Source organism: Lacerta agilis, chromosome 1 (assembly GCF_009819535.1).
Source record: "Lacerta agilis isolate rLacAgi1 chromosome 1, rLacAgi1.pri, whole genome shotgun sequence".
Taxonomy (NCBI): Eukaryota; Metazoa; Chordata; class Lepidosauria; order Squamata; family Lacertidae; genus Lacerta; species Lacerta agilis.
The window spans coordinates 71091258-71113572 of record NC_046312.1 but is presented as its reverse complement, the minus strand read 5'-3'; the positions used below and the strand labels follow the sequence as shown (position 1 = coordinate 71113572).

The 22315-nt window shown below is 44.0% G+C and overlaps 1 protein-coding gene across 1 annotated transcript in view; it reads right to left on the bottom strand.

Moving 5' to 3' along the window:
- PTPRJ (protein tyrosine phosphatase receptor type J) overlaps window positions 1-21698 on the bottom strand; it is a 73259-nt gene extending 51561 nt beyond the window's left edge. The window contains exon 1 of the mRNA XM_033154182.1: window positions 21504-21698. Coding sequence (XP_033010073.1) covers window positions 21504-21620 — 117 coding nt within the window. The 5' untranslated portion in view covers window positions 21621-21698. The remainder of the gene's footprint in view (window positions 1-21503) is intronic.
- Between the last annotated feature and the right edge of the window lie 617 nt (window positions 21699-22315).

Below are 22315 nucleotides of genomic sequence, written 5' to 3'. Positions count from 1 at the left end.
CATACCTGTAGTTTTTCATATGGCAAGGAACAATAACAGTTTGTAGAGGCTCTAATGTATGGAACCTTTTGCCCTCCAGATGTTAGTGATCTACAACTCTACAAACCCTGGCCATTGGCCATGCTTCCTGGGGTTGATGAGAGCTGTTGTTCAGTAACATTTGAAGGGCTAAAGGTTCCCCACACCTGCTCTGCAGCTATTTGTCCTGTCATTGTGTGGCATGATACAACCAAGTACAATGTGTACACACCATCTTATCCATCATAAAAGAGGAACAAATGGAAATGTTCTGCCCTATAAACTGGGCGCCATTTTAGAAATGTTTATAATTTTGGTATTTCGGCATAGGCCAAATATTTGCACAGCTTGCTCCTCTCAAAACAAGCCACAAGCTGGTAACTTTTAAGTATTCAAAGATGGGAGAGGTCAACTGGGCCTTTGGAACTGCAGGCTACGGAGAAAAAAGAGAAGCAGTAAAGCGTTAAGGTGGTCACTTTTGCTGCTACAGAACCCACCTTTCCCTTAGGAAGAGAAAGTTCATTTCTGAGGCCTGGGAGACTTACCGGTACATCAGTTTGCCACTTGCCCACCAACAAGTGCTTCTGAGTGAGAAGGTTGCATACCATCACTGCCCCAGAAACCGTCCTATGTAACATATGCACAAGCAAACAGCCTGTGCTGTGCTGTCATTTTCTTTTATCATCACGAACCAACCCAACATACCGGTAAGTGTGCAAGTACGTAGGGAGAGGTGTCAACCTTATCAGCCTATATACTGCTCAGGGGGAAAAACCACTTGTTTACAAAAGTAATTTTATTGGTGCAATCCAATACAACTGTGAACTTTTTCACCGCCAATATATTTTGCTTTTGCAGACCAGGCTTTCCACCGATGGCACATGCAGTTGTGCCTATTAAAATACTAACAGCAATTTAGTTGGAACAATTACTGCATTTAATCCAGGCCTCCGGGGCAATCACATGCAGTGGAAGGGTGAGAATATACACTGTCTACTCTAGCAAAACCTCAGGCAGCTGCTCCTTGCCATGCTAGACTAGCACATTCAAATAATTTCCCGTTCCACCTTTCGATGTGTCAGTGTATTCATGATTATCAAAATGATGAAGTATGCAAATGCCAGCACATCTCACACACACAAAATGAATGTGTGTCGAAGATTTTCGAGTACCTTTGCTCTTTAATTAAGGTGTTATAAAATAGCGGTTGGCTGTTTATTCCAAAACACTTTTTATCTCTGACCCCACTCAATGTCAACATGCATCCCAACAGATTACCCCAAAGGAATTTAGACCTTGACAAAAGGTTGTCCCCACCTGGTTTACATCACAACCCTCCTTCTACAGTGGTACCTCTGGTTGCGAACGAGATCCGTTCCGAAGGCCCATTCGCAATGTGAAAAGCCCACAACCTGAAGGGCCATATCTGTGCAGGTGCGTGGCGCAATTTGATGCTTGTGTGCAAGCACGAAGCACAATTTAGCACTACTGCGCATGCACAAGCAGCGAAACCCGGAAGTAACCCTTCCCAGTACTTCCGGGTCGTCGGGGGATGCAACATGAAAAAACACAACCTGAAGCAAACGTAACATGATGTATGACTATACTTCAAAAAAGCAAGTTTTCAAAGGTTGCTACAACACTTTTGAGTTGTTCCTTCCTCACCGTCCTATCATGTTCACTTAGAAGTAAGACTCATTGTGTTCAATACTTCTTACTTGCTAGTGAGTGTGTTTAGGGGCTGCAGCCTTAGACTACCCTTCTTCTGGGAAGACGCCTTAGATCCTTCCACCATTTCCGCAATATCGCAGTGAGTCAAGTGAGGAAATTTTCTGCCTCTGACCAATTTGTCAGCAGCTTGAAGCTTCACCACAATGTCACTGCAAGCTTGTTCTGCTTTTCAGGGGCTTCCGCTCTTGGGAGAGCAGTGCCAGAAGCCTGTTGTCAAAACAGAGTTAACCCCCTCTTGTGCCAAGCCTTAACAAACAGAGGCACCCTGGGCCTGTAGAGGAATAGGAGACATTGTCTGAAAATAGGTCATTAGCCATGACAGCTAGTTTGGTCAATTTAACATAGTTATCCAATGATCAAAAAACTTGTTGGATTAAGATCAGAATTAAGGCCCAAATCCATATGGGGACCAGCAAAGATGACCTGCCTTGTGCTGGTCCTGTCTTACCTTACAAAACATCTGAGCCTTACTACATTGTTAAAGATTTCCTCCTGTGAGTTCACCCACGCCCTATCATGAGAAGACCACACTGTCGTAAGAGATGAAGGAGTTGCAACGGTTAGGGGGCATAGTCTCCCATGAGTGTTTCTCAGGTTTCCAAATGTTGGGCTGCAAAAGGTTGACAAGCCCTTCTCCAAGTCGGCTACTTTCTCAGTCGCAAGTAACCATAAGGGAAACTGTGTAAAGATGTTACCTCAGTGGAACTGGGCTCCCTGGAAGTCAGTTAAAGTTGAGGAGAAAGGGGAATGGTTAAGTGCTGACCTTGCGACACAGATAAGGGAGACTTTTTGCCGTTATGGTAAGGATGTAGCAAAGCTAAGAGGTTTTGGGAAGCGGTAATTGCTGTACAAAGTTCCATTGGATCCTCTTTTATGTCTGCTGAACTATGTAAAAAACTCGTGTACTGTAACACCAGAACATCAAAACCAAGCACTATATACTGTATAATCACGACAGCCAGGATTTTGTATGCGAATTCACAGAAAAGCAACTGGAAACCCAACAAATCAGATCTTGGAAGAAAGCTATAGGAACAACTGTATATTATAAAATTAATAGTCCCACTAAACGAAAAGGGAAGATTTCAAGACGTTAAATGGAGCCTGTTAAAGAGGGAACAAAGCATTTTAGGGCTAGGAGTAGGTTTCAATGAAAAATTTACTGCATTTATAAATTGAATGTTTAATTATTTATTACTGGTAAACCATTTGAGGAATGAGGACTGTTGGCCTTATTCACTTCACGACATATGTGATTTATTTATTTATACTTTTTATTTATTGCGTATTACGAATAGACTTAATTAACCATTATTTTTTAGATGCACAGTATAACAAATACTAACACTCTTCGAGCAGATTATATATTGTACATCTAAAAATTAATTATTAATTACGTCTATTTATTCATAATACACAGTAAATAAAAAGTATGAATAAATAAATAAATAAATGGGTCAGTACTAATAAATGGGCATTTCAAATGGTGCATTTCAACCTGCTTCAAGATATGTGAGAAATGGTATGAAAATATGACCTGGTATGATGGCATCTGTTATAATTATTTATTTTGCATTTTGTTGTATATTTTGTTATTAGCTACTTTGGGCATTCCACAAGGATATATACTTAAATAATAAATAGATCTGTCACAGGAAGAAGAAAGGAAGACTGTACACAGAGAGATATTCTTTGGAAGAGGTTGTGGGGATAAAGTGTAATGAGAAGCCCCAAGCAATCATCTTGCATTCAAAGAAGCACCAAGTCTCTCATTCCATTAGTGCAAGAATTTAACCCTTGTGCTTTCTTCCCTCTCCTTCCCCTGTGCATCCCCCTAAATCTGTTCTGGTGTTTCCACCAATTCTCTGGAGTTTAGGGAAGGGTACAGGGAGAGACAGATCCTGAAGCTGAGGCTCCAGTACTTTGGCCACCTCATGAGAAGACTCCCTAGAAAAGACCCTGATGATGGGAAAGATGGAGGGCACAAGGAGAAGGGGATGACAGAGGATGAGATGGTTGGACAGTGTTCTCGAAGAGACTAGCATGAGTTTGGCCAAACTGCAGGAGGCAGTGAAAGATAGGTGTGCCTGGCGTGCTCTGGTCCATGGGGTCACGAAGAGTCGGACACGACTGAACGACTGAACAACAACAACAGGGAGAGGAGAGGGAGAGGAGTTCCATTGTGCAAGCGTAATTCTTTGTGTTAACTGACAGAACAAAGTCCCTGGATACCACCCATAAAGAAATAAAATATTCATGTTGATGTTGTTTGCTAAATTTGCAAGGGGCAACTAGTTGGGAAGGCAAGCATCTGCCACTTATTACTACAGTGGTACCTCGGGTTATGAACTTAATTCATTCCGGAGGTCCGTTCTTAACCCGAAACCATTCTTAACCTGAGGTACCACTTTAGCAAATGGGGCCTCCCATTGCTGCCGTGCCGCCGGCGCATAATTTCCGTTCTCATCCTGGGACAAAGTTCTCAACTTGAGGTACTACTTCCGGGTTAGCGGAGTTTGTAACCCAAAGTGTTTGTAACCCGAAGCGTTTGTAACCTGAGGTACCACTGTAGTTGGCGTGGTAAAACATGTGACTTTTTAGCTGGGGACAAACTGTAGCTCAAATTAATGGGCCATGTAACCCTTTCTGCTTGGATAACTTTCTGGAAAAAATGTTCCCTGTCTATTACATATGCAGAATGAACAAAATCAATGCACAGAAGGCAGCGGCATCAGTGTTCAAGATTTATTTTGTAAAGCTGCAGTGGGGAACTGAGAGGGAGGAAACACAGAAACTGTTCTGGAATTGTAATATTTTGCTGATCTTGGATTTTCTGATACTGCTTGTAAGCTGAAATGTACAAGTGACACGGGTCATTGCCATTTCCCCTCCCCCCATTTCTTTTCTTTCTTAAAAAATAAAGAACCCAAAAAGGAAGATTTTGACTCATGTCCTTAGATGTACAAGCCACAGATGCAATTAATTATATTATTTACTACTATTACTCATTGTAATAGGCCCTGGTGGGAGAGAAAGCAAGGAACCCAACTGTAGGTGGAGGATGAGCCAATGACTGACAGAGCCAACTAATGCTAGTTTTGTCCCCATTTTCCTGCTGAAGCCAAGGAGGAAGCAGAGAGCCGGGCTGACCCTCTGAATTGGTTTTAAGTAAAGAAGCAAGTGAACTTGGAGGAATCAAGATGGAGGTTGGTGGGGCAGGGCCACACTACTGCTAATACAGTCATAGGGTACCTTGGAAGTTGAACAGAATCCATTCCAGTTTTTGATCGTTCAGGAGCCAAAATGTTCAGCAACTAAGCCGTTCAAGATCCAAGGTACGACCGTACTACTATGCCACCACTTACAACTAACAATTCAGGGGCAGAGGAGGCTACCCAAAGGCTCACAGTTGCAAAACTGACTCATGCCCATTTTTAAACCAACCAACTAATATCTGAACTTGTGATCTTATGCAGGAGTGATCTCCAGCTTCTAATTGTGAACTGGGCTACATTCCTCTAATTTATACAGGACTGTATATCCAGAGGCAACCTAGGAAATCCAGTATTCTCGCAACTTAATTATGCCGAATGACCCTCTTTTCTTTTTCAGGAACACAAAATCAGTAGCATTTTTTACTTCATACGTGTATAAAACGTTACTCTTGCACAGATGAGGCTTAGCTTTCCCCTGCAGAAACTTCCGTGTGATGCAATGTTTACTAAGCCTGGAGGCATCTTGTTCCTTCCAGTATTTGCATGCTCTGTTAGTTTCCAGTATACTTCGTTCTTCGTTGTAGGAAGTTCTAGTCACAGCATGGTTCCTTAAGCATTAATCACTCAATACTTAGCAACACTATACCCCTAGGACTGAAAATTCAACTTCTAATCCTGGTTATCCTTTCATGTGATTCATGTACATGATCTCAGCAATCTACACAGTTACCCTGTAAGGTAGGCCAGTTTTGTTACCCCCTTGTTACAAATGGCAGACTGAGGCTAAGTGGTGGTAGCCTGCCTTAGGTGAGCTGAATAACCTATGGCTGAGGTGAAATTTGAACTCGGGACCTCGCAGCTCATTCTCTCATCCTTTTCCTCTCTTTTTTAACACCCGAGATACAAAAGCAGAAATTAGTGTATGCCTGTGGGTTCTAGTTTGAGCACCTGTTGTCAGTCTACACATTTCTGAAGAACTCGCCACAATTTCTAAGCAAACTAGCACTCGAAATCCTAAACTCACAGGTCATCTGTGGCATCCAGCTCAGGAGCTCTTTCGATTCATCACAGGAAGCTATTTAGCATTTTTTAATAATAAAAAAATACAAAATTGGCTGTGGCACTATGAGTCACCTGCTTAGATACAAAGCCTGCCAGATTAAACCCATGTGCATTTTTCATAATGACCTCATAGCAAGCAATGGGTGTGGAAGGCCCACTTGATCATCTGTGGATTATCAGTGAATGGAACAATGCAAACGTATTATGCACTGTTAGTTGGATAGGCAGTCTCCAAAAGGGTATTCTGTACCCATCTGGATTTTATCATTACAGAGCTGGGGAAAGGGTATTATCTGGCAGGGGCCCCCAAATTCTTAATTTGAGGCCAGTGTTGCAGTAGTCATTTTGGCCTAGTATTAGTATTTTGCAAACCAAATTTATAGCACAAAGCTTTTAAGCTAACATCACATCTCTCTCTGTCTCTCTCTCTCTCTCTGTGTGTGTGTGTGTTGCCAAAAAGTGTGATGCCTCCTCTACTTTCTCAGTGGTGGTGGTGAGTTTCTTACAACCCCTAACGAAGCTTACAACCCCTAACGAGTCCAATCCTTATAGGATAGCAGTATGACATCACAGTAAAACGGAATAACCAAGATGAAGATAATCCATGCAAATAGTTGTACAAGGGTTTTGTCTTTTTAAAAGGTAATTTTGGGGGTGTACAAAAAAACCCTAGCGAAGCAAGCTATGAGAGTGCCCTCTTTCCCTATCTCTGCTGCACATCCTAGTAGCACTTGCCCTCGCTGCATAAGAAACTATCAAAGAGAACACATTCTTCCAAGTGTACTTCTCTGCTCTGTAAGTTCAGACATTGAGAACCTTTTGGCCAGGGGTAGGCAACCTAGGGACGCGGGTGGCGCTGTGGTCTAAACCACTGAGCCTAGGGCTTGCTGATCAGAAGGTCAGCGGTTCAAATCTCCGCGACGGGGTGAGCTCCCGTTGTTCGGTCCCAGCTCCTGCCCACCTAGCAGTTCGAAAGCACGTCAAAGTGCAAGCAGATAAATCGGTACCGCTCCAACAGGAAGGTAAATGGCGTTTCCGTGTGCTGCTCTGGTTTCGCCAGAATCGGCTTAGTCATGCTGGCCACACAACCCAGAAAAACTGTCTGCGGACAAACGTCGGCTCCCTCGGCCAGCAAAGCAAGATGAGCGCCGCAACCCCAGAGTCGTCCGCGACTGGACTTAACTCTCAGGGGTCCTTTACCTTTAGCTTTTTTAAGGCAACCTAAGGCCCAGGGACCGGCTGCGGACCAATCGCCTCCTCAATCCAGCCTGGGGACGGTTTGGGAATCAGTGTGTTTTATTTAAAATGCACCTCTGGGTTATTTGTGGGGCCTGACTGGTGTTTTTACATGAGTAGAATGTGTGCTTTTATTTAAAATGCATCTCTGGGTTATTTGTGGGGCATAGGAATTCGTTCATTTTTATTTTTATTTTCAAAATGTAGTCTGGCTCACCACATGGTCTGAGGGACGGTGGACCGGCCCATGGCTGAAAAAGCTTCCTGACCCCTGCTTTTGGCAGTCCAGCCATTACGCTGGTAGCCGCTACTGAACAAGTAGCAACTCCTAAGCTTTAGAAGCAGCTTTCTGTTTGATTGCAACAGGAACTTTAAGTGGGCTGCTTTACTCATTCAGGGTTGGGGTGGGTCCTTGCTGCTTCATGTATTGTGTTTCTATTTTATTGATCTCATAGTCTTATTTTTTAATATCCCTCACATTGAGATCCTTGCATTAATATAGCTATAAATTATCTAATTTTATATTAATATATATCTAATTCTATATATGAAGTTATATATGATAAATATAAAATATATAGGAACAGAACAGGGCCTCTAGCTCAGCATCCATGGGTAGGGCTGGGAGAGATTCCTGCCTGAAACCCACTGCCAGGCAGTGCAGACAGTTCTGAGTTAGATGGACTGTATAAGGCAGTTCCTGTGCTGCTGTGGGATTGTTTTAATGAGCCTTTTGTTCCAGAATCAACACAGAAGATGGATAGCGGGGGGGGGGGCACTCACACACAAAGCTGCATTTGCATGTAACACTAAACCACAGCTTAATGCTACATGGGTGGAATGCAACAAGCTCAAGCAAACGGTTGTGTTGAGAACTCCCTGCTCCTTTCCCTCCTATGTGGCTTGGAGATAGTTTCATTTTTTAAGAATGCTGTCTTGTTTCATAAGAATTAAGTATCCTTGGTTACAACAAACTGTGGTTTCAAAGCAAGCCAGCGTCAGGTTATGAAGCTGACCGGTTTAATTTACCAGAATTTGTTGTAATCCAGGCTTCCTGATCTGTATTACACAACATGACAACATTATTTGAAAGTTGAAGTCATCTCCCACCCATGTGAGAGGAGGAAAGGGGAGGGGAAGTGAACTGAAGAAAACCAGTACTTGTTGGGCTCACTCTAGCTTGCCCACATGGTGCTAACCCATGGTTTAGTCTCTCTTTCTCCTGCCCCCTGCTCCTGCACCCCTACAGGGTGTCAAGGAACCCCATCAAAGATGGTGTATGGTTCTTGCCTTCACCACATACAGAGAAACCCAGAAATGGGAGTTAGAAACACACTCTGCAAAGATAAATCCATCATCTGATCTACTGGCGACAACTCATAGAGAATTGCCTGCATATGCTATTCACCAAAAGGAGAAGTACCTGAGGAGAAATATCATGCTCCGTCATTCTTTAGTGCCATTTCGAGGCTAATAAGCAACATTTATGCAGATAGGGCCTATTATCAATGCTATTTCCTCGACCAACAAGTTACATAATTATTATACTGCTGCATGATCTCCATAAAGTCTCATTGTGTTTCCAAAGAACTTTCCATCTAAGGATTTTTGTAGGTGATAGAACACCTGGATTTCCTCCTCTGATCTGTAGCCATGCAGCACCAGCACTGCAATAGCCTTTATGTCTAACCACTTTATGCCACTCCAGACAGTAAGGCTTAGATAAAGAGAATAACTCTATTCAATGCCTCTTAAAGAGCCAGTAGGCTAGGACCCGAGATAGAAACTGCTAGAGTGACCCAAGAGGATGATAGGCATCTAAAGATGGAGAGGAGGATTGTGGCCCTACTGGTTCTTCAGGACCTCCCAGCATCTTTTACTATCATCCATCAGTTTTTACTTTGCTGCTGGGGATTTGAGAATCCAAGATGCTGGTACTGAAGTGGCTCACCTCGTACCACGTAGGGCAGTTCCAGTAGGTGGTTGAGCATCCAAACAAGCACAGTGACTTTCTGAGCCAGGCGGGTGTGCTTGCCTTCCATGTAGAAAGAGAGCGGGGGGTTGTGTTTTATATTTTTAACATACGAGAGCATTCAAATCTGTAACCCTCACGTCTTCATTCAGAAGTCGCACAGAACCAGAAGTGTTGCGCTGCATCTGCTTTCTGGATTTTTTAAATCGGGTCATATTGGCGTGGTGCCAATGGTAGAGATCACTACTTGCTTGCAATGGAAAAAGCTGTGGCCCTTGCTTTGAGCTACACTGTACTGAGGTGAAACTTTAGGACTGGAATCCTAAATATACTTTTGTAGAAGGAAGTTTCATTGAGATCAATAGGACTTATTTCTATGCAGCTTTGGTTTCACTGGGGGTACATTTTCCCAGCAGTTACTGCATAGCTTATGAGTGTCATAGTTGCCTTGGAAGAAAGGGGACTTTGGCTATTTAAAACAATGTTTACTAGTTAAGGATTTTTTTCTTGCCACGTTAGCCAAGGGTCAGAAAGAACTGGGGGGGGGGGACCCAGAACATGCTTCACACTGCTGATATATCCAAGATGATTAATGTTTATCAGCAAAGACTCTAAGGCTTCACTCTTTACACTGTGCCAGCAAACCAATCCTCACATGGGTGTAAAGAATGTGAATTAATTTGAGTGCTGAAAGTAAACACCAACCAGTTAAACCACATACTGCAGAGCATTAGAAATGATGGGGAAATAGTACTGCTTAGGGTTCTCCCAGAAAGTATATTAATCTGCCAAAATTTGGGGTGGTGGATCGTATTTACACTCATATTATGTACTGTCATCTATATAATATTAGCAGTCATGTTGCACAGATGAATACAGTATTCATTTTTTTGTGGGGGTAGCTCTTATGATAATATCCTCTCATACGAACAATTTATACCTAACATTTTTGAGCGCCTCTTCGCGGTGGTTTTCAATTGTTGTAAGCTACATTGTGATTCAATGTAGTTTACAACACTGGATGGAAAGCAGGGCATAAGTTCACAATTCAATATATAAAGCACTTTCTGAGTCTTCAACGCACCTCATACGCACTCTATCCACCACCCCTAATTTTAGTAGGTTAATTACAGATTAACTTTTAGGTCTGGGGGCAAGAGGGGATACATGCCCCGGGCAGCAGAACAGCATCCTGCATGGGACAGAGGCACACTGCAGCCACATCACAGTCCTTATGTTCTGGCCAGGTTCCGCTTATTCAAAGAGGTGGGTGGACACTAGGAACGTAACCAGCAGGGATGTAAAGGTGAAGTCAGGCCCTGACAGTAGATGTGGTGTGGTTGGCTATGGCCCATCCACAGTGGCCGAGAAAAGCCCTCCTCCTTATCCACCCCAAGGAGAGGAAAGTGTGTTGACTCAGTGGCAAGACAATGACAACAATGGTGAAAAAGTTTCTCCCCTCTGTCCTCCACTGATACTCCACCTCACATTCCTTTTCCTGGAGCGGGCAAGAAGGTGGGACTTTCTATGGAAGCCTGAATGGGACACAAAGGGGATAAAGACTTGCTCCCCTTCGTTCCCTTAACCCAGCACTGCTGCTCTCAGAGAGACAGGGGGCAGGGGGAGGCTGCAGGGCAGAACCTTTGCCCCCCAGAGCAAAATTTGTAGATCTGGCAATGACAGCTTTGCAAGGTAGTTCAGTATTATTGCTCCTGCCGCAAACGTTGACTGAGGATTGAAGGAATATGAGTGGCTTGAGTTCATGGCTAAAGTGAAATTTGGGGTCACAGCCTTATGGGTTCAGACCTCCCACTTTCACCCATTATGTCAGTTCATTTGTACTTCACAATTTCCTTGTGTCAATTTCCTTGTTTAAAGCTAGACTGCAGGAGAGTAAATAAAAGCAAAGAATTTTCTGGGTGGTACGGTTTTCTACTTGGTTGACTGAATTACAACAAGTATGGCATACATACATTTTTATCTGCCAGGCATTCTTATATGCAGTAGAATACACACAAGTTTATGACCTGGAACATATGAGTAAGGTAGCCTGTTTCTTAAATATGCAATAAACTGCGGTGATGCAGACACTTCTCCCTCACTCATAATACTAGAAGAGAGGGATGGAGGAAGATTTGGGACAAATAAACATTTATTCACAAGGTGCATAGTTAAGGTATGAAATTCACATCCACAAGATATGGAGATGACCAGAAACTTGGACAGCTTCAATAGAGGGTTAGGCAAATTAGAATCATAGAATCATAGAGTTGGAAGAGACCACAAGGGCCATCCAGTCCAACCCCCTGCCAAGCAGGAAACACAATCAAAGCATTCCTGACAGATGGCTGTCAAGCCTCCGCTTAAAGACCTCTGAAGAAGGAGACTCCACCACACTCCTTGGCAGCAAATTCCACTGTCGAACAGCTCTTACTGTCAGGAAGTTCTTCCTAATGTTTAGGTGGAATCTTCTTTCTTGTAGTTTGAATCCATTGCTCTGTGTCTGCTTCTCTGGAGCAGCAGAAAACAACCTTTCTCCCCCCTCTATATGACATCCTTTTATATATTTGAACATGGCTATCATATCACCCCTTAACCTTCTCTTCTCCAGGCTAAACATACACAGCTCCCTAAGCCGTTCCTCATAAGGCATCGTTTCCAGGCCTTTGACCATTTTGGTTGCCCTCCTCTGGACACGTTTAATGGAGGAAAGGGCTACCAGTGGCTACTGGTTATTGATAGCTATGTGCTATCTTCATGAGCAGAGGCATAAGGCCCCTGAATATCAGTGGCTGGGGAGCACAAGTGGGGAGAAAGCTGTAGCATTCATGTCCTGCTTGCAGGCTTTTCACCTGGTTGGCCACTGTGGGAAAAGAAAGCTGGAATAGAAAGGCTGATCTAGCAGGACTCATCTTAAGTCAACAATGGGGAACAGGATCAAGCTTCCTACTCCACATAGGCTGATTACCTGACATCACCATATCATCAAGTAACCCAACCTCAAAAGAAAAGAATTGGGAGCACATATTAACTAGGCTTGCCATTTTTTCCTTCCCTTCTTTGCAGCCCAGCTTGACCTACCTGTGGGCCTTCCTGACAGCGTCAATCAGCTGACTGGCAGCTACATCAAGCCCAGCTTTAGGCAGGAATCACCTGCACTAGAGGAACTCCACAGACCAGCTGATCCTCGGGGCTTGATGTGAGCACCAGCCAGCACTGACAGCAAGCTTAACAGTTTAAGATTAGAACTGTACCTTTGTATTCACATCATTATCTGCTATACACCTGACATCACATTGGACATCAGGTGTGGGGCAGGTGGGTGTGGTTTGTGGAAAAAGGCAATTTTCTCTTCCTGGCACCACATGTACATGCATACCTCTGGGTCTCCCCTGCCTTGTACACATGCATATCTGTGTGTTTTTTTAATTGAAACTTTTAGGAAACACTAAAAGCAAGATTAGAAAGGAGGCTTAATTTAATCTTAACAATGAATTATTTCATTTAAGTTACAACAATAGATGTTAGTAAATAAAGTAAGTTTGTGTTTAAGAAGATAAACTTTCTGGAACAATTATTTGCAAAGCCATGGTTTTGGTACCTCAGTCTGCTGCAAAACTCCATCCCTATGACTTTACCACATTTCAGACAGCCTCTTCAGTCTAACCCTCCCTAGTCTTTTCTTTCCGAACATCTAAAGGTTGCAGGCATCCATTCTCAAATTTATGCCTACTTTATGCTCACAGGTCTCATTCCAAACATTCCACCTGTTCCATAATGACTGTGCAATCCTTGTGCATGATCTGGCCACCCCCTAAGTACCATGCCCCAATCCCCTATCTGATATGGCCTATCACACAGGAAATGAGCATATGCAAATCTCAACCCCATAAAAGGCCACAACCAAGCAACCTGGTTGAAGCCAGCTACATGGCACACACTCTTGGCATCATCCTTCAACATATGCCAAGTAACTGCTGCCAGCTGAGCAATTGCTGCTTTTCATGTTTATGGAGAGACAGTTTTGTTTGTGTGTGGAATTGTTCAGGTGAAAAATATGCCCTTCCTGGCTACAGTCATATAGGGTCAAAAATGAGGCTCCGATTAATTTCCATCAATTCATTCCCATAACGAATTCCTAAAAGATGTAAATTTAATCAGTTGCTATTTTAACAAAGTGTTTGCATACATTCACCATCACTGTGGAGAAACAAAGACACTGTTTGGAAGATTGACTACACACAGCAGTTGTCTGGCAAAGAGCTTTGGCTATGGCAATCTGGAACCAGGTTCAAATCCCCACCACTTTGTTTACGCCAAGGGAGGACAGGAGGACTTGAGCAAATTGCTATCTTTCAACCTTGACCAAGTCCTTGTGAAGCTCAAAGTGGTGATCTGAGCAAATGTGAGAAAAAGCAAGACAGAACGAAAAATTGTCTTGAGATTTAATTTTCTATAAAGAGGCTAATTCACATCGCTAGCTAGAGCTAGGCGCAAGAAACAGGACTTGCCATATGCAGAAGCCACGTGCAGAAATGGAACAGAAAAAAAGATCTCTGCTGGATCAGGCCAAAGCCTGTCAGGACTACTGTATACATATTGTCACCTGAACAGAGGCATATTCTCGCTGCTCTCTTTTTTTCAGTACTGCATCTCTCTTTGTAGTCTTATTTTATATTATTGGTGAGGATTGCCACTTGGGCTAGTTTTAAAGCTAGCCAAACAAGTCTTCTGACACTTAGCAACCTCTGGTTTTTGTCTTTTGTTTCAAAGTTCTGCAGGAGCAGGCAGCTAATAGTGTTCTCTTACTTTTAAGTGAATAGAAGCCAATTAGCAGATCTCAACTGAGTAGCGGAAAAAGAATGTAGAGCAGAGATGAGTCTTAAGCTTCCCATATGCAAGAGGCTCTATTTTTGGAAAAAGGAAGCACTTGGTTGCTATATCGCGAAGCTAGCCAACTTTCATATTCTCCAGCAGCGAGCCTGTAATTAGTAGCAGTAATTAGTAATATCCATCCTCACTGTGTAATCAGAAAATTGTATTATGTACCAACACACCCACACACTTTCAAATCTCACGTTTCTCTAACAAAAGATAATTTACATGGCATGAAAATTCTCAATAGTAAGCTCCAGGTATGAAGGTCCACTGAGGGATGAGCTCTTAACTGAACACAGAATTTCCATCTCTCTCTCGCTCTCTCTTTTAAAAGTTGTGGCTAATCCTGAGAGATTAAATTTCAGCGTGACATTGTTGATATGCCTTCTCACACTGCAGGTAATGCCGTTATTTGTCATTTTCCCCACTGCCTGAGAAGGACCGGGAGCAGCTGTCCCAAACGAATACTTTCAGGCCAAGAGAATAGCCCTATTCAGTTGTTCTCTGCACACGCAAACACGTTTCCATTGCATGAGAGGGAGAGTGACCCTGCCCCTCCCATGCATAACCCATCACCATTCCTTTGGTCTCTCATGGTGCTGGGAGCCAGGGAACCTTCCCAACTGAAGGAAGCTCCTTGTTTTATTTAAGAACCAGGAAGACCAGACTTTTAAATCATGCAGGGAGCTTCTTTGAGTTGAACTGCCTTTCTGCTGCAAAAGTTCAGCTCCCAATACATTGGGTAGCGAAGGAGGCTGCAGCAACAGGGTCATGTGGAAGGGGCAGGACCATTTGCATCGTAGAATCATCTCACTATTCACACATTAATTGCAGAAGGGAAGGGAATGACTGATATGGGATAGCAACTTCATTTATTCATTTAAAGTGCATGAGAGAGAAGTGGAGATAGAGAATGAATTATTGTAGTGGTGTCTGTTGATTACATATCTGCCGCCCACTAAAAATAAAGACTGTGTTGACTTTATTTTGTATTTGGTTTAGAGTTTGTCTGCTTCATTGATATCACCTTGATTTATTGAGGTGAGGGGTGCTGGAAGGGTGGTGGAGGTTAAGGGTGGTAGAGGGGGGGAGAAGGAATTAAACTGTTATTTATAATCATAACAAATTATTTTCTACACAATGTATGGGGGAATGTATGTATGTGTGTATGTATATTTGCATGTGTCTATTAGTATGTTTTAATATTATTTTTTTCAATAAAAATAAAAAAAATAAAAAAAGATATCACCTTGATTTATTCTCAGATTGCTAGCCCTTAAATCCACCCCCTTTGTAAAACTACGTGTGATATAGCTGAGCACTGGCTATACATTATATTTTGCTGATACTTCCATACACCAAGCTAGATTTATGTAAGCATTCTCTGACCATTACTTGCAATTCTACACTTTTACGACTTATGCACCTTTCCCCTTTTTCTTTCGGTAGACAGTTGTCTACCAGAGATTTGGAAACAGATATTTAGAGGGTACTTTCCTTGGGTACTTTCATGTTGGGAAATGTCTATGTTCTGAATTGGTCTGGCTACAGAGAACAAATTTGGCTGCAACTGACACTATAGATGATTTATTAACTCTGCAATGAACAAAAGAGAAGATGCTCATCACAGATTCAGCATAGCAGCAACAAGAGTAGCAGAAGCTTTTGCAAGCAAACGAAACCTCTGCCAGAGCTTTATAGGATGCTCACAGACACTATGCTACAGTGAAAGGATAGCACTATTCTGTGGACATGTGTGAGATTTTACATCCACGCAACAGGTCTTGGATGGATTCCTCTACAGGTGGAAGCACTGCTTCGATGAAGATTACTGCATCCAAATCTGGCTTTGCTTTTGCCTGGGGGGGGGGGGGGCTCAGCACGATACCTTCCAGTAGACCCCACTGCTGCACTCCAGTTCTTCCTCCCAGAGAGGACAAGTGATGGTGGCTACTCACTTGCACTGATGTGAGAGTGAGCAAGCTGAGCAGCAGGAGGGAAAGCAGGCACTTGTTAGCAGTTGTGCCGCTGGTGTTTCACCAGTCCTGGTGTAACTCTGCATAACTCTGGTGTAATATTGCATCCTTGACCACTATGCTACAGCAGCACTTATACTCACATGATGACTTAACAAAGGTAAGCCAATAAATGCCATAGGTGAACAGAAACCACAAGGGCTGATCAAGTTGGTTGCTTGGATACTAACAAGCCCATGGTGGCATTTAGGAATTTGAAGTATTTCTCATCCCTACACTGAACTGATGCCTAAAAAACTGGTGTTGATGCCTCAGAATCTCGAGTATTTTCCATGCCCTGCTGACCTCTTTTAAAACAAAAGTTTCCAAGCCCATATTCTAAAGCACCCTTTTCATGCCAAATGGAAAGGGGGGGGGGGCTGGGGGCAGAGACAGAAATTAACTAGAAGTATAAAGTGTAAAAAATGTAAACGCATAAACTAAAGACAGATGGTCAGCCAGGGGGTTGGGGGCAAAGAGAGAAGCAGCAACAAACTGGACTCACAATAACAAAATATTTGCTTTGAACAGAGATGCTTTGTAATGAAATCATTCACACCAAAGCTTTATAGCAAACTGCCTTTGGGCAAATAAAGGGGGAAGTGATTGGAAAGATGCTGCAGGAATAGAGAGGGTTGCACTCTAAGGGTCCTCCCTCTTTTGCATCTGCCACTCCCCTTCCCTCTCCATTATTCAGTGTAAAGTAGACACAAGAACTCCAGATATGCTTCTCCCAGCATTAGGGAAGTAAGAGAGATTAAATGCTGACTGTGATAAGAGCATTTGTAACTAATTAACTAGCAGCAACACAACTTAAGCTTATTATAGCGGAACTGTGACCGTCTTCCTCAAACTTTGGTCACAATGCGAGTGTAAACTGCTTCTGGGAAAGGAATGCAAGTTCACCAAGGAACGAATATTTTGTGTGCATTATCATTAAGCAGACGTCAGAAAGAATAAGTGGTGGGAAGGAGCTTTGGTATTATCAGTAGTTCAAAGAGGTGGGAACCAGTCCATAAAAGCATATGCCAGAAGAAATCTGTGACTCTTTAAACATGCTGCAAGGGTGAATAATCTGCAAGTAGAGCCACTGTAGTCAATGGAGGCACAGGGCTTTAACTAAAACGTCAGGGCCCATGCTCTGAGTCACTGCCACAGGGCCACTCCCACGTTCATCTTGCTGTTGACAACAAAAATGCCCTAATCTGAACAGTAAACCTTGGTAAGTGGAACTAGACCACTTGCGACCACCAGGGACAGCCCCAAAGGCTGTAGAAACAGAGAGAACATAGGAAACTCAATCTGACCATTGGCTAATCTAGTGCAGTATTGTATCCATTCACTAGGGGCGGCTGTCCAGGGTTCACTCTCTTAGACTCTCCCAAACCTACCTGGAGATGTCAGGGATTGAACAGGGACCTGATGCTCAGCTGCTGAGGCTCGGCAGGCAGGCAGGTTACATGGCGAGAAACATTTATCCATTATTTTAAAGCTGTGTCAATTCAGATTCTCAAATTTAGCCATCTTATTCCTAAAAATTACATTCTGTTTCCCCCCCTCATATGGGTCTTAAAGCAGCTTGGCAGAGAATAAAAATATACAACATAAAAAAATAAAACATCAGAACAGCATTCATGGTGCAAAGGCCTCCTGAAATAAAAGCAGTTTTAACCAGACAGCTGAAACTTAACAGCGATGCTGTGTGCCTGTTTTCTAATGGGAGGGAGGTCACAGCGTAGGCCCCACTACACTGAAGGCACAACTGCTTGTTGACTGGAGCCATCCTTCTGGTCCGTAGGGGACCACTAATAGTGCTCACCCATTTGATCTCAGTATGTATTCAGCTGGGGGAAGGCAGTCCTTTAAGATACCGGTATCCTGGCCCTTAGTTGTTCAGGTCTTTGTACACTAGTACCAGTACCAAAAACTATTGACTCTGGACCTGCAGCAGATGGGAAACTAGTGCAGGTCTTTTAACACCAATGTTATTGTTGGCATTGGCCTGTTCCCATCACCACTCTAGCTACAGCATTCTGCACTAGCTGGAAATGTTGGACATCTCCACAGTCTAGCATTGCAGTAATCCAGTCCTGAAATTACGAATGTACAGACTGGCATTGTAAAGTTACCCTTATCCAGGAACGGCTGTAGTCGATGCTGATAAAAGGCACTCCTAGCCATCAAGGCCACCTGGACCAAAGTGGCAAAGATGCTCATTATGGCGTTCTGGTTCTGGGAGGGCAATTCAGATAGGTGCCCCACTCCTCTCCTCTCCTGTCACTCTCTAAGAGTTGGTCAGTGAACGTCTGAAGCAGACAGCTTCCTGTACTTGTGAAGGCTCCCTAATTTTTTTTTCCTCATCTCCATTATCCATCCTCATGTGTTCACTTTACGTAGAATCACACCATTGAAAGAGGACTACTAAAGTTTTCACTTTTGTGGCTTCACATATTTGAAAGATTATTATATATAGGCTACATACCTGGGATGGGGAACTGGAGGCCCAGGGGTGGGTTTGGGGGGGGGGGGCAAATATGGCCCTCCAGACCTCTCTTACCTGGCCCTTGGAATTCTTCCCACCCCCTCCCTCCAGTCCACATCCCTTAATAGTCCTGCCACTGTTTTTGCCTGGCTGGAATGTATATTTGAACTCTGATGATGCCTCTTGCTTGTTTAGGTGGAGGATAGCAAGTGTGTGGAAACTAGCTGCATGAAGTCAAAATTTACATGTGCTAGTCTGTAGATTTTTGCCTTTGGACCCACCCATTACTGGCATGTGGCCCTTTGATGGTTACTCAAGAGGAAATGGCAACTGGTTTCTGAAGACGCCCAAAGCCACATAATTAAATTACTGGGGAAATGTTAATATGCAAGAAATGAGCCCTTCCAACATTATACCTATATGCATTAAAGTGCATTCACCCATAATCTTAGAAAGTGACATTAGAGGAGGCCCCAAGACACTACTGACATCAGCCTGCAGTTCAATGATCCAACTGCAATTATTTTCTTCAAATACCTTCTACAACTTTAATTACCTTATCCCAAATTAGGCAATAAAGTTGTTCAGGTCTCATAATTCTAGGGAACATCTGAGAACTTCATCAAGGGACTGCCACAACTATACCATTATGCAGCAGATCAGAAGCTTTTTTGTTCCATACATGGGGTGACCTTGTCCAATTTTTGCAGTAGTTTTCTACCACAAAACCATTCCTAATGTATTTTGGATTCTTCCATCTTTGGGGTGTCTGGTCTCCCATATCTTTTTTTTTGTAAATATTTTTTTATTAAAGATTTTCTTGATTTACAAAGGTATATGTATTTCTCATATTAAGACTCTGAGAAATACCAACATTCAGACCAAGTTAGATTAGATGATATTGCTTTTCACCCAAACTTTTAATGCAATCAGTAAAATCTGACCCAACAATCTCTTTTGCTTCAAAAGGTACATCATCTACCAACAGCAATGATGAGGGGAAAGTTGTGTACAAGAGAGAGAGAGAGAGAGAGCAAGAAATAAAATGACTTCTCTTTCCACTGCTGTAAGGAAAGTGATTGGTTTTTTTTTTTTTTTTGGCTTACAGCATGTTCAGAGTTCTCCGGGAATAATGGACGATGACAACAGCAGTGGCAATAGACCAGGCTAGCCAATACAATTAAAATACATAACCAATCTATGTTACAGCAAAGAATGCAATTGCCTATTAAAACCATCGCTACACACTGCACTTTGATCTTCTTTATGATAGCACTCCTTATCTGCATTCCATCACATCCACGGTAGGGCAGAACTACATGTCACAATGGCTGTAGGAAACCCTGGGGTCATACCTGCATCTTGGTCAGCAAATGCCTCAAGCACAGTAGCAACACAGGTGTTCATACACATCTTGCAACCTGTCAGTACTCTCATCCAGAGGCCCTTGACCCAATCGGGTTTTCCACTGCTTAGATGGATTTAGTATAGATATAGAACATGTAGTTTTGAAACCATTAATAAGTGCATTTGCAAGATTTGTTAATGGGCAATACACAATAATCTCATTCCAGATCAATTATCCTGAACAAACAGAACTTTCCATTTCTGTAGCCATAGCAACTAGCATGAATTAAGATCACCATTCCATGCTATCACCCAATATTGCACAATTATACTCTGTGTTGACATCCAGAATAGCTACCACCCCTTCATTTTGTAATTATAGATTAACATCATGGATTCTTCCAAAATCTTAGATTTAAAGGATATGTATTTAAAGGGGATGGGGAAATTTTTTTTTTACTTTTATTGTTCTTTAACCATGCTAATTTGATAGCACAGCAAGACGATTTAAAGGGAAATGAGTGCAAGTTACGTGATTTTGAGCAGGTGCTCCAACATGCATTATTAAGGTTGGCTACTGTTTTAAATGCTGAGTCTAAATACAAGCAGCTGAGGTGTATCAAAGGTTAGATTATCTGGATTAGTGATTTTACAGGCGTGATCAGAGATCACATCAAAACACACAACATGCATGTTCAAAGTCCTACTAAGTTCAATGCTGCTTCCTCCTTACATACATACACACACACACAGGATTGCTGTGCTATGTAATCACTAGTCAACAGTTCCCTATATCTGTAATTCAAAAGGAAAAACTGCATCTGCTAGACAGAATGTACATCAAAGGCTTTCTTTCAGGATTCCCTTGCAAATATATCCACGCACACACAGACACATTCAGAGTCATGTGTGGACACTTCCTTCGCAGCCAGTTTGTAAGAGCGCAGAGTTGGCTAAACCCATTGACTTCTAATGAGTCTAGTGATGCACAGTGGCTTGCAGGAATTCAGGGTTCAAAACACACACCAGAAGTGACTAGGAACCCTGCTGCCGTTTGTTTTAAAAGGACCAGAGCAGTTTCTTACAGACTTCCGCCCCAATCCTGTATGTCTCTCCTCAGAAGTCCCGATATCCTCAACGGGGGTGGGGGACAGTCCCCTAAAACAAAACCGAGCACATATAGCAGCGATGGGGAAACTGGTGGCCCCTCCGGCTGTTGCTGAACTTCAAGTCCCATCAGCCCCGAGCAGCATAACCCACGATCGGGGATGCTGGGAGTTGGAGTCCAGCAGGGTCCAGAGAGCTACAGGCTCCCTAATCCACGATGTATAAGGCTGCCCTAGCTTAAGCCAAGGAGAGACTTGTAAGGGAAGCAGCCGGAGGGGGGGGCGGGGAGAGAGAGACAGGTAGGAAGACGAAAGATGGATGGGTTTACACAGGGGGAGCAGGTTCGCCGACCGAGACATGTAGGTGGACACGAAGGAAAGCCTGAGTTGGGTTGGGTTGGGTGGGGGTGGCAGCAGTCCTCCAAACCGTCCGCGCCTTACCTCGCCCAGGCACAGCAAGAGAGGCAACGCGAGCAGCGCCAGCCCCCTCATGGTCTCGGCGGCGGCGCGGGGAGAAAGGCGGCAGTTCAGGAATTCGCCCTCGCCGCGGCGGCTCATGTTCTCTCAGGCTCCCTCGGCGCAGTCATGGCAGGGAGACTCCCGCCCGCCCGCCAAAACAGAAAGGAGAAGGAGAAAGGCGGGGGACGGAGAGAGAGAGGGGGAGGGAGGGAGGGAGGGAGAGGGAGGAGCGCCGTCCAGGTTCCTCGCGCAGCCGTCTCGGCCCCGGGCGGCGGCGTCCCGGTGCCTCGTCCTCGGAACTCTCCCTGCTCTTTCCTCCGCGGCGGCAGCGCGGGCTCCGGGGGGAAAGTGCGCGGCAGTAGCGGCGGCGACGGGGTGGAGCGAGATGCACAGGCAGGACAGGCGGCGGCTGCGGCGGCGGCGGCCCGGGGAGTGCAGCGCGTCAGCCACCTCCCCTTTCTGGCCATTCATCGCTTCCTCCACGCTGCCAGGGGGCAGGAATCGGCCGGCGACGTTGGCAGCAGTTGAAAAGGTCGGTTTTTTTTTTTTTTTAACTGCCTGCCGCCGGGAGCCCAGTAGGAAGTTGTTCGAGCTGACATTCTCCGCCCGCCCCCGTCCGGGCTGGGTGAGGCGGGCAAGCGGCGCGTCTCTCTCTCTCTCCCCCCCCCCCCCCGCTTTCTGGTGCGCGCGGCCAATTTGGGAGGGAAGGGACGCTCTTCCGGGGTGGGGGATCCGCTCCTGGTTGCACCGCCGATGCATTGGGGGAGGCTGCGAGCCTGAACGAGGAAGCGGAT